The sequence below is a fragment of the Archocentrus centrarchus genome, chromosome 14 (genome assembly GCF_007364275.1).
Source record: "Archocentrus centrarchus isolate MPI-CPG fArcCen1 chromosome 14, fArcCen1, whole genome shotgun sequence".
NCBI classification, from domain to species: Eukaryota; Metazoa; Chordata; class Actinopteri; order Cichliformes; family Cichlidae; genus Archocentrus; species Archocentrus centrarchus.
Window position 1 is genome coordinate 11,383,050 of NC_044359.1, and position 12,601 is coordinate 11,395,650.

The window sequence follows — 12,601 nt, forward strand, 5'->3', positions numbered from 1 at the left end:
AGAGAGCAGCTCACTCAGAGATGGAGAAAGATGTAAGAAAGAGGACAAGTGAGGAAGAAGAGAGGCTAGATTTAAAGGTAAAGACTGGCAAAACAAAATGAGGTATGCTGACTGTGTGTAATTCAAAGATTGTATGAAAACAGGTCAGTTTGCTGTACTGTATTTACAGTAAAGCTCTGTGTTGGACTGGTGTTCATGGTCACAGTTACAGGTTACATCAGTGTAGCAGAAATGAGTTTGAATCAAAACTGTTGATGCTGCGATTCATGCACTGAATTCAACATTTATACAAGCTGCTACTTTTACTTTCTTTGAGAACATTTCAAAGCCTGTACTTTTTTACTTTTATACTTATACTTAAGTAAATAAGTACACAAGCACTTGTACTTGTGTATATATATATATATATATATATATATATATATATATATATATATATATATATATATATATATATATATATATATATATATATATATATATATAAAAAAAACACAGTGGCCCCCTGCTGAGATGACAGAACCAGCTGTGGCCCCCAGGTCATTTGAGTTTGAGACCCCTGATTTAGAGCCTTTCTGGTATAATATTTTTCAGTTTTGATTTCAGTACTTACCTGCAGCCTAACCCCATTTCTGCAGTGAATGTGTACAGTATCATACTGCATGTGGAACATTTTTAGAGAGGATCTTAAGACACTTCCCATTTACAATAATCAGTGAAAATGGCTGCACTGGGTGTGAGAGGAGGATAAGTGGTGTGTAGACCCATCTGCTAATATGTATTTTTTTATGTGCCTGGTACTTTTACTCAGAAATGGGTCTTAAAATGTTAGGAATTTTAAAATTAAACTACTAACTTACAGGAAATCACGCTAGCATCTGCGCCCTGTATTTCACTGCGACTATGAAGGTCCGCTGCAGATGTAGCCAATCAAAAGATAAGTTCAACTCCACATCTGTTCTGCGAATGATCCGCATCTGATTCACAGCCGGTGCAGCCACGAGGAAAAATGCAGCACTTTACTGAAAATGTGCATTTTCTATGAGAAGTGCTTTTCTGGAGGAATTACCCCTAACACTGGTCTATCTTTACTATTCTGAAGAAGGACGCTTCCATTCATACATACTAGGTACAATTCTTTCTTCTTTTCTCTCTGCAGAGATGTGACGGTGCCGGCGAGGCGTTAATACAGACAGACGCTATTGTAAGTTAGAGATTCGTGCTCAGTGCTAATGTGCAGGGAACAACAGACCAATGCCACGCCTCAGCTCTACTGCCAGAAGCTATGATATAGAGAGCAATTTCACAAGGTGAGACTACACAGAGTCCATCTTAGAATTACTGAAGTCTCAAAGGAGCCATTCTTTGCAAGGTCCTTGAGTAGTTGAGACATGTCAGTGCTAAATAATACCCCAGGCCAGTCATTAGACTGACAATGCATATTTGGTCAAGGCACAGTGCCTCAGTATGATCTACACATTACTTTTCTAATTGCCAAAATAGTACTTTTTTATATTTTGATCCTGCGTCTAGAGCTCTTCAAGCTCAAAGCCAGATTAACAAGGTAGGCTGTTAAATGTGGACTTACATTATCTAGCTTTATGGGAACACACAGCTTTCTCATTTTGTACTGCAAACAAACAAACAAACATAAGCGTAAAGTCCTGCCCAATCAACTTCCTGATTACAGAATCCTGTCATAGCAAAAGGATGCTGGATTAGTTTTAAAGTGACAATTAGATTTGCACATTTATATGTTGACAGAATGACATTACTTTCTACAGTTATTAGGAGATATGAGAAAAAAAAAAACCCTGGTGTTAATATGACAAGTAGGATGCTATTTCACTAATTGTCAGTGTTGTCAGGTATTTGCAGTTGTTCTGACACTGTTTGAGATGCAAGAGGATTTCTGACAGGTATTAGTGGACCTTAGCAAAGTCCGTCAAGAAGCAAGTCCCGCTACTTGGCAGTTATTTCAGGCTAACAAGACCAAGCTCCTATCTGAATAATGGAAAGAGACAAGTACACGATCAGCGGTCACATTTGATGAAATTAGTTTTAAAAGTGGTGGCTGTGCTCCAACATTAATCTTTCGTAAACTGCAGGTAGCACTTGTGCTGCACGCGCACAAAGATTCATCACGTCACATCTTCATTCACGAGCGCCGGAGTTATCAACAGCTATCTGCTCCTCTCACCAGAGCAGTGAACGAATGCCACGCTTATCACATTATGGATACTGCTGAAGTAAACAAACAAACAAAAACAAAACAAAAGAAAAACACAGTCTTGTAGGGAGAAAACTGTTATGTACTTGCACATTATATATCATCATTCAGCACTGATCTTTACGATGTTGAGTCATAAGATAATTAACTATATATGAGACAGTAAACTAAATAAACTTTTACCTGTGAGTTTGAAAGTACTATTGCATGACTTTTTAAAAAAAATGCAGTGCAAATCTCTCTGGAAATACAGGCATCTCAAAATAGGACTGAAGGTGTCACGGTCACCTGTGCGGCAGGCGGGAGATGAACTCGAAATGCAGGACTCGGGAGACAAAATGTAAACTCAAGAGCAGCTTTAATGCTGAGCTCTTACAAAACACAAAACAAGTGCAGGTCAGGAACAGAGAGTCCAAAACTAAGATGCTTCTAGAAAACCACAGAACTAGGAGGAACACAGCCGTGAGGGCGGACGCGAAACAAACACAGGATAATGAGAGGATAGGAAACAGGTGGGAACACAGCTGGGGATAACTAACATAATGACTCGGGAGGAAGTTTAACCAGAAAAAAAAAGATACAGGGATGAACATTTGCCAAAATGAAACAGGAAGAGAGTCACAGCAAAACAGGGAGACAAGATTAAGCCAGACACGGAAACACGAGGGAGGCGGGAATGAACAGGGATTCAAGGAATAACACAAATCAGACTGAAACCAAGAAGAGAAATATGAAAATATTAGGAAAATATGATACTAGTAGAAGGCAGCAAACATCTCCTGTAGCGGACAGCGTCGGTAATCTGAGACAGGGTTATTTTCAGTGAGTTTATTTATCTATTTATTTTACAGAAGGCAGGGTTAGCAGGTGGAGGAGAAGCAGAGGGCAGAAGCTGATTCAAATTTTTCAGGATCAGTCCGTTGCTGGCACAGACTCAGGTTCATGGCTCTTTCAAGAATCAACTCTGCTGCGTTGAACTCTGATCATCCCCAGTGCCTTTTGGAACACCTTTTCAGACTCCAATAAGTATCACAGAGGCGTTTTTGCTGACTGTTGGTGAAGAAGTTCAGAAAAACACTCTGGCCCAAATCCAGGCTCTGACACCGACAACACAGTCAGGCAAGAAAAACAACACGTACATGTACCTACACCTTCACTGTGATAGTAAGTAAAGACGCATGTCTCCACACGGTTGCATTGCTTCCACGCAAAAACAAAACTGGTTGATGTGTTTCCCAGTTCATCACATGTTTGGTGCTGTGGAACTCTCCCACAGATTTCTACTTAAGATTCTCTGCATTACAGTGTCTCTCGGGGTAGTCTACTTTGTAAATGTTCTACATGGCTGCAGCCCCCCAAAGCAGGGGGTAATTTTCTACTTAAAGTTTCTAGATTTGTGGTGGTGACTACACCTGTTATGAACAGTTTATTAACAATAAAACAAAATCAAATGTCACATTATGCTGCATTTTCATTTCTTTAAAAAATGTTTATGAGGACCCGAAGGCAGAGGCAGGTCTGCTGTATTATTATCTGCCTTAAGTTCGCCTGAAACACAAAGCAACAAGGAAATCTAGAATATGATCCAATTCCTTTAATTGACTGATGTCCATGAGAGAGCACAGGGGGGGAAAAAAATACTTGTATAGTCGGAGAAAATGGTGAAATGGCTTAATGGAGTATTTTTATTTTATACCTTTCAGTATAACAGCAACAGCAGTGGATCAGAGCAGATCTTCCTATGAAGGGTTAGATCAAAAGACGATAATGGCCTCTTTTCATAACATCTCTGCCACCGGAGAAGAAATTTATGCACTAGTGTTCACTGGCATCCAAATGTAAAATGAAGCCTCTGTCACTGTGAGCCTCAGCCAACAGAAAGGCAGCCTGACCTGCTAACCCTCATTACACTGTGGGTGGCAGCCATGTGGGACCATTCAATATGTCTGCTGCTGAGTGATTGCCCGTACATTTTTGAGCAGGCTTTCTTTTGAGCACTCCTCTTTCTCCATCTCTAGCTTCGGGTCAACTGAGACATCGTCAGTGTCCTCGCTGACATTCACGGACATGATGAGGACATGGCTTCGTGACTAGTTGTCATGATTCCCACAAGCCCTTTGGTGACTCACTGTGACATGAAATCCCGCTCAACATGCAGAGATAACTGCGTGCCAATCATAATTATATTGGTAGAAATGCATTAGGGGGAACCCCGCAGTACAGAAAAATGCCAACATGCTGCTGGGTGTCCCCGCTGGCTGTTAGATTACTTTTTTTGTTGGATCCACTGACCTGGCGTCTCTACTCTGGCTTTAGTTTGTGATTTCCTATATTTCCCAGAATTTTGCCATCCCCCATGGAGCTCTGCTGACAGAGAAACTTGGATCTCTTTCTTTTCAACAAAAGATTTTGCTCTGTAATAACAGCTGAATGTCAGTGACAAACAGAAAATCCAGGAAGAAACTCTTTTCCAAGTCAGCCTTGAGGTACAATAGTATTATATACTGATGCTTATCACTCAGGTCTCAAGTTTCTGATCACTTGTTTTATTCCTTCCTGGAACGGAGGCAAATATAACACAGTAACAAAAGTGCATCACGATATCTTTCTGAGGTTGTTTTTAGGGATGTGTGAAACCTTAAAAACCACGAGATTTTGTAAACATTAGCATTTTAACAATGCCACTGAATTTGACACATGATTCTTCAAAACAATAAATTATGAGAATTTTGGTGAATCCCTAACTTTTCAACTAGCACCATCATGAAGTCAGTAATTCTCATTAACCTCAGCTGTAGCATGCTTGACTATACTTTAAGATGACAAGGTAAGATAAGAACTTTATGGTGGGAAGAAGGAACTACCTTTTAACAGAAAGAAGCCTCCAGCTTAGGGAGGGCAGACATCTGTCATTCACTAGTTGGAGGTAAGGTGAAAGGGAAGGCTTGCATGCTAGCAAGCATGCTATAGGCCTACATAGAGACAGTATAAAAGATGGAAGTAGCTTCCAGGTCTGAAAGCTGGAGCTAATGTGGACGTGCTTTAAACCTGCTTTCATTTTAATAGCCACTAGGGGGCGTTACCTGCAGAGTTCCAGTCCTTTAGTCTATGGGAAAATGCTATTCCTGCATGACTTCAGTAAACATTCCTCACGGGTTTATGGGCGCAACTGTTAGTTAATAACAATATTTCATGTTGAATGAAATTTAAGTTATTCTTCTTCTTACAGCTGCTCCCTTTAGGGGTCGCCACACCGCATATCCTTCATCTCACCCTCTCTGTATCATCCTTTTCTGTCACACCAACCCTTTGCACCCTTCTTCCTCTTTTACTTTAAGTTCATTTTGTAAATTTTGGTTATTCCAAGCTTTAGAAAAGATGTTGATTGAGGATATGCTCTTATAGACTAACGAGTGACTGACAAGCCGACAACCCATGAGTGCGCAGTTTCACAGTTAGAATCCACCCACTTGTGACAGCCAGGTTCACAATACCTATGTGCATTTTTATACTGTCTTTGGCTGTATATCATAAGCTGTTAGCATGGCTATAGAATTCAGGATTATAAAACCCAGTTGCTTTAATCTGATAGCGTCAGACATAACAGTGCGTATCAGTCTATCTTCTGTCTCCTTTATGTTGTTTGATAGTAAAAGATTCAGCCTCAAGACTCCGGCCTTTATGACCGGATCACGAGGTGAATCCATCTTTCAATTCAACATTTTATATACTGTATATAAAAACCACTAATACAATAATAGAAATACAGGATTTATTTACATAATTTCACAGTTTTCCAAACACATGTTAACATAGCGCATGCAGTTTAAGTGCTGTAATCGAGGCTATTTTGAATACGAGTATCCAGTATACAGTCATAGGTTGCACAACTGTCTTTACTGGTGATACTTTTCAAATATGGTGTAGCAACCTGATTGCCTCCTGGCCCTGCTTTACAACTTTCATCTCCTTTTGGTAACTATGAAGTGCAGTAATACCTCTAAAAGGCAATATACCCCTACATTAAGAAGATATGTTGGACTCCAGACTGGTATTTTCCATGATACTGAGCACTATAATTCCACTGAGGCTCCCTAATGTCACATGACGGCAGTTATTGTGTTTCTATTGACCTTAATCAAATTAGTTATAGCTGGCTGGCTCCAATTTTAAAATGGATGAGAACTCAAACTGAACAAAGTGGTAACAATACTACACATTAGTATGTGACAGTACATTAGTATGTAAGGATGTGCTGGTGGGGAGAGTGGAAGGTTGAGGCACATCTAAATTCATATAATTCTTAAGTCATTTCACCAGATGGTGTTTATGTATTTTAAGACCCTGACAAATGTAATGAATATTTGTTTCTTTTCCCTTCCCATGCCTGTTTTGATGTTTATTCAGTTTATAGTGCGAGTTAAATGAATTGGTTGTCAGCATTGTTTATGGTCTTTCATAAATGCCTGATTGTTTTATTTGCTGTAGCTACACATTTATTATTCATTTCCTTCATTCTTAGCTTAGGAACAATTATTCATTGTTGCTGTATCAAATTAGGAAAAGATTAGTCATAGTTTGTTGATGGGAGACATCATAGTGTGGAATACAGCAATATATTTGTGGTTTTAAGGTCAGTTTGTGTTTCTCAAAAGACCCCCTTGGCCCTGACTAGCACTCTAAACATAATACACTGCTGTCCCTGAAGAAAGTGTGCAGCTTAAAAAATTGCTTTAGTCTACCCTGACATTGGCAGCAAGAAGAATACAGCTAGCCAAGCACATGAGGAAATAAGGAAGGATACTGAAGACAAAGAAGCAGAACCATTTCTGAAAAGACCTTTAAGTCTAAAAAGATGACAGGTGACTATATGAGGAAATTACTAATAAATCCTAATTGCAGGAGCTGGTCAGCAAGATATGTCCATTTAGACATTTATTTAGTGGTGAAAACAGTAATTTAGTCATTTTCCCATGTCACTTTCTAAACCCTGCCAAGCACTTAAAAGCCATGTGTTGGGACTCTAACAGATTTTTTTTAAAGTTCTCTATTCTGTCTTTCTAATAGGAAATTGCTAAAAAAAAAAAAAAATCCAATCCCACTCTGATAGATTCATTTGGCAGTGGGTCTGTGATCTGTGCGGCATACTGTGGGTAAATGAAATCAACTGGCAGAGCGTATTATGGCCATATGAGTCTGCTGCCTTCAATCTATATACACAGTAATAATGGAATGCCCCTGATAGTTGAAAGCAAAGAGAGGACATCTGGCAGAAACTATAAGTGGGTTGTTTCAACCTGAAAATATTGGCCCTGCCGACATGAGGTTGGCTTTATCAGGTGAAGCCCACGCATCTCAGCCTAAGTTCTGCTCACCGGGGACTGAAATAACTTGCCAATATACTGTACAGTGTTTTTTTTTTTTTTTTTTTTTTGAGCAACTGCAGAGACTGTCGATGATCACAATTCTACTTTTTTTTTCAGTAAGAACCTGAGAACCTGATTAGGATGTGATTTTCTCCAGACATTGTTTTGTCCTTCTTAAAAGGTGGTATTAAAGTTGAAGGCAAAAGTGAGAACTAGTATTATATACGCACACATAAATACCCAACATGATGTGATCACAGCTGAGCCTGCATTTGCTTTCAAAGAGTCTAAGGTGATACTGAAAGCTCCACCAGTTAAGTCCCTTTGCACAGCTGTAATACAATGATTTGCAAATGGCTCAAACTCTATATTTACTTGAAAATACTATAAAAGTTGTAGATATTTTAAAAATCTATCTGGTTAGAGGCATGCATTAAAAAAAATTCTCAGTTTCTTGGTTAAAATCATGACTTTCTTTCTTTTACAACTCAGACAGCGTATTATTTTGAAAATTGCTGTATTTTCTCCAAGATCAAGAATGAAATTCATGTCGTGCCATTTAATAAATTTACAGTTATCAGAAAGTTAAAGCATGATTTAAGCTTATTGCAGCTTTGGTCCTATCTGCATAGCTTTGCCAATCTTTGGATATCATATCTCTCAATGATTTCTTGTCTATTTTCCTTTATTATCACTCTTTGTATTGAGTAAATTGCCTTAAAGCTCAATATGTGACCTGATTGAAAGCAAAAGGATTATGCAGTGAATGCAAACTCCACACAGAAGGACCCCAGCCAGAGTCAAACCCAGGACCCTTCTTGCTGTCAGACAAGGTGCCACGGTGGTACAATACCTCTGTACCACCATGCCACCCACAGTGTGGAGTTTCTTCCCATTTCTGCAGGTTAACTGGTGATTTTAAACTGGCTGTAGGTGTGAATCTGAGGGTTAATGACTGTCTGTCTTGATGTGTTAGCCCTGCAACAGAGCGGCAACCAGTCCAGAGTGTACCGTGCCTCTTGCTCACAGCTGGGATACAGCTGGGATACAGCTGGGATACTGCTGGGATAGACTGCAGCCCCAATGTGAACCTAATTTGGACAAGCAGAAGAAAACCAGAAGAAAAAGGATGGACAGTCCAGTGCAAATGTTCAAAGGCACCTACAATGTTATGTTAGATTACTTTTCATCCTTACCATCAGGAGGCTTCTGATCGGTCCCAAATTCATCTTGGATGTCCCTTAATATAAAGCCATGGTCTTTAGAAATGACCTTCAGTGGCATGAGCCCTGAACTCAGCATCGCTACACTCAGCTGTGGTTTTAGTAACATGAGCAGAGATTCAATTAAGGGCTTGGGCTACAACTTTTATTTTTTTTAATTCACTGACTAATTTGATCATTTTGTGCAAGTAGTAGTAGTTTTTTTTTTTGTCTTATTATTTACCTTTAAAGTAAATATATTATTCACAGCAGGAGCATAATTATTTTGCAAAGCAGCAGAGATCTCACTTTGAATCAGTCAGGATTGCTATAATCAGAACAGGCCAGAGCAGACTCCACACTCCTTGATCTGAGGCAAAGGAGCTATCAATCAGCCTGCATAGATAGGTATTCTCTTTAATCCAATCAGATGGCATAATCAAGCACAATGCCTGTGATTTCTGCCAGCCTTGTGAGATTTGTTCCAATTGAGCGGTCTGTCAGAGAGGCTTTGATTGCATTTGGAGCTCAGGCTGATTTCTGAGACGAGGCATAAAGTGATGTTTTCTATCTGCACCCTTTGGAGATTTATAGTCACAATAGCCTCGAGTTCTGTTGTTGAAAGAGTGAGATAAAATTTGCTTATTTCAAAAGGGTCTAATTTGCAACTGCTCATGTTCCAGTTATTGTTCACCCCTAGTGTTCCCTGCTTTCCGCAACCCACCTAGTGTATGATCTATAATTGACTTTCTGAATGAGAGATACGTACGTTTCAAATAAAAAGCAGCTCTTGTGTCTGGAGTAAATGCTACAGACCTATCAAATTCATAGAACTGCCATAGTAATATTTATGTTCCATCATTTTCAGCCTCTCATAGATGTTTGCTTGCAGCAGCTCTTTATGTCATGCCAATTAAGCTGATATCACAGTGAAGTGTCACATTGCTGTTTCCAACTATAATGACTGCAGATCTGGTGTGAATTATTGTGGTGTAGAGGTCTAATTTGAAAAATGAAATCATTTGCAACATGTTTTTATTCTTTCTTTTGAAACCCTGTGGAGAACAAAAAGCAGGGACCACCACCCGGTTGTTCCCACTGACAACCGAACAACATGACGTACTAAGCCTTGGCTTACTATTTGTCCAAAAACCATCTTCAAACACCCACTAGGACACACTTGCAAAGTAAAATAAACAAATAAATGAAATAACATGTGGGGGCACCTTGCTTTGTACCTTGGAGTACTGTAATTGCTCATAATTCATAACTGGGGTGGATGAGGTTGTCTAAAATCCTCCAAAGCCTATTTTTTATATTTCATGTTTCCGTGTTAAACAGTGTTTAAAGAGCTTTTGCACATTGTATTTGTGTATGTAAGTTGTAATTTGCCATGTTAATGCCTCAGATTGCAACCCTACAATTGCTAAGCTGAAAAAATAGTTTTAAAGCCAGAGAAAGATTTAAAATGGCACAATCAGATGCACTTGTTAAATGGCAACTGAAGCAACACTGTGATGTTTTTGTTTTGTTTCTTTCTTTTTTCTTTTTTAGTATCTGCTTTTTGCAAAGAGGAATAATTTAAAATTCTGGGAAATATTCTTTCTCTTGTATAAATGGGATTGCAACATATCAACTTGATGCTTTTGTATTAAAATCAAGTGTAGTGCTGGTCTCACTCTGCTCTGAGAAAGACGGCATATAAATGTGCTTTTTCAAAATGTGGAACTCTTCTTGATGGGCCCTTCTTCCCTTCTTGTCAGGTAGCGGCTGTTATGCACAATTCAACTTTTCTCGCTATGAATGAGATGTTATTGTTGTGAAATTAAAATGATAAAATGTTTTTTATAAGGTGTTATAGGTGCATAAATGCTGCAAATGGGTCACTTTAGCCTGTTGGTAAGAGGTTGCTAGGCAACACAATGATGCAATAATATCTGATATAAGTAAGAACCTTCTGGGGCCTAAGATGTATCTGTGTGCCAAGTTTGGCTGTTCAAATCCTGATCATTTAGGGAAAAATGGGTCATTTTAACCCATTGCCAGATGGCTGTGTCGTGGTCCCTGGGTCTTAGACCCTTGGTTTTGAATTTTCTGTTAGTTCTTTATTCTCTGTGGTTTTGTGAAGTGATTTATGTTCAAGTCCTGTTTCCTGTTTTGTTCCCTCTGAAATTTTGTTTTATAATTTCTCTGTTATTTATTATTTTCTTTCCAGTGGCTTGCTTGTATTTTGCATACTAGTTGATATCAGTTATTTTAGGTTATCCTTGGGTTGGGTTTCTGAACTTCTTGGTTAGCCAGTATTTAGGTTGCTGATTACTGAGTTGTTGTCCCCATGCATTTACAAGGAGACATTCGGGTTATCCTTTGGCTAGTTCCCTTTGTATTTCTGTTTGGTTTCCCCTTCTGTCTCATCTTTGTCCTTCTATGTTCACCTGTCTGGCCCTCCTATCTTCCCTCTGTGTCAAGTTCATTCTGTTCCCCCTGTTCTGTTGAATGCACTTCCTGGTTTATTTTGGTAACGGTTGTTCTCTTGTGTCTTGTGCTGTTTCCACTTCCCCCGCCTCATTATGTCTATTGTTTCCAGCCGTGTGTCCTGCCTGTTATCTCTCCCCTCCTTATCCTATGAGCGGGTGTACTGTTTCTGTCTCCCCCTGTTCATTGTTGTGTCATCCCCTCATAACTATGTGAACCCTAGCTCTGTATCTCTCTGGTCTGAGTTTCCCGATGAATCTTTATTTCCTGGCGATGTCTAATGTTTTGGATTCCCTTGCTCAGTTCCCCGTTTATTCCTGTATTTTGGACTAATCGGCATTAAATGCTCTTTTTGAGTTCGACTCCTGCCTCTGCATTTGGGTCACCATTAAACAGCTCACACAACCAGCAGGCTGCCAGGCAGGATGATGACACCATATCTGACATATATAAGAACCTTCACAAGCCTGAGCTGAATCAGGGTTATTCAACTCCTGATTGGCTCAGCCAAAAGGTTAATTTTAGCCCACTTATAGTTGGTTGCCAGGCAACACAATGACATCATAATATCTGATATAGATAAGAACCTTCAGGAGTCTAAGATGTACCTATGTGCCCAGTTTGGTTGCTCAACTCCTTATCGTGTAGGAGGAGTTGGCAGCCAAACAAACAAACAAACAAACAAACAAACAAACACACACACACACACACAGATTTTGTGTATTACATTAACATTTGAATACCGCCTTTTAATTTGAAGATTGTGAGTACCTGTTGCAGCCTCAGCCATTAGTTTCAGCTGTTAAATGATGGGTAGACTGTACTGTTAAAGTGTATAACTTGGTAAATGACAGAAAGTGCATGACTTCAACCCATGGGTGAAATAAAAAATATGTATAATGCTGCCACTGTGGAATGAAAATGGAAATATACATGGAGGGATCCAGCACACTGGGAGTAGGGAGTACACACACATACACATGCACAAATAAACAGGTTGCGTGAGGGTGATACTGTACCTTGATTGACTTCGGGGTAGGAGATGGTGGTGGTGATGATGGTGGTGGTGGTGGCTGTGGTGGGTTTAGGGGTGGTGGTGGGAGCATCTGGATGAGGGGACAAATACATGACAAACAAAAGGGGGGAAACAAATAAGTATAAAAGCCATGAAGATAAAATAAAGTCACTGTGAACACTACTGATACTATCGCGGGCCAGCAGCTCTTTGTGTGTCGCCATGTGTGGGTGATTTAAAGGTCTGCTGCAGACTTTTTGATAAATTAGCTGGATCGCAGTGCATTAAATATCTTAACACAATGATGATATGT

General features: G+C 39.5%; 1 protein-coding gene across 4 annotated transcripts in view; it reads right to left on the minus strand.

The window, feature by feature from the left end:
* cadm1a (cell adhesion molecule 1a) overlaps positions 1–12,601 on the minus strand; it is a 491,156-nt gene that overhangs the window by 49,979 nt on the left and 428,576 nt on the right. For 3 of the 4 annotated variants that reach the window (XM_030745616.1, XM_030745614.1, XM_030745615.1), the window contains one exon: positions 12,293–12,379. The exons of the other annotated variant lie outside the window; for it this stretch is intronic. In XM_030745616.1, the coding sequence (XP_030601476.1) occupies positions 12,293–12,379 (87 nt within the window). The remainder of the gene's footprint in view (positions 1–12,292; positions 12,380–12,601) is intronic. 4 annotated transcript variants of the gene reach the window in all.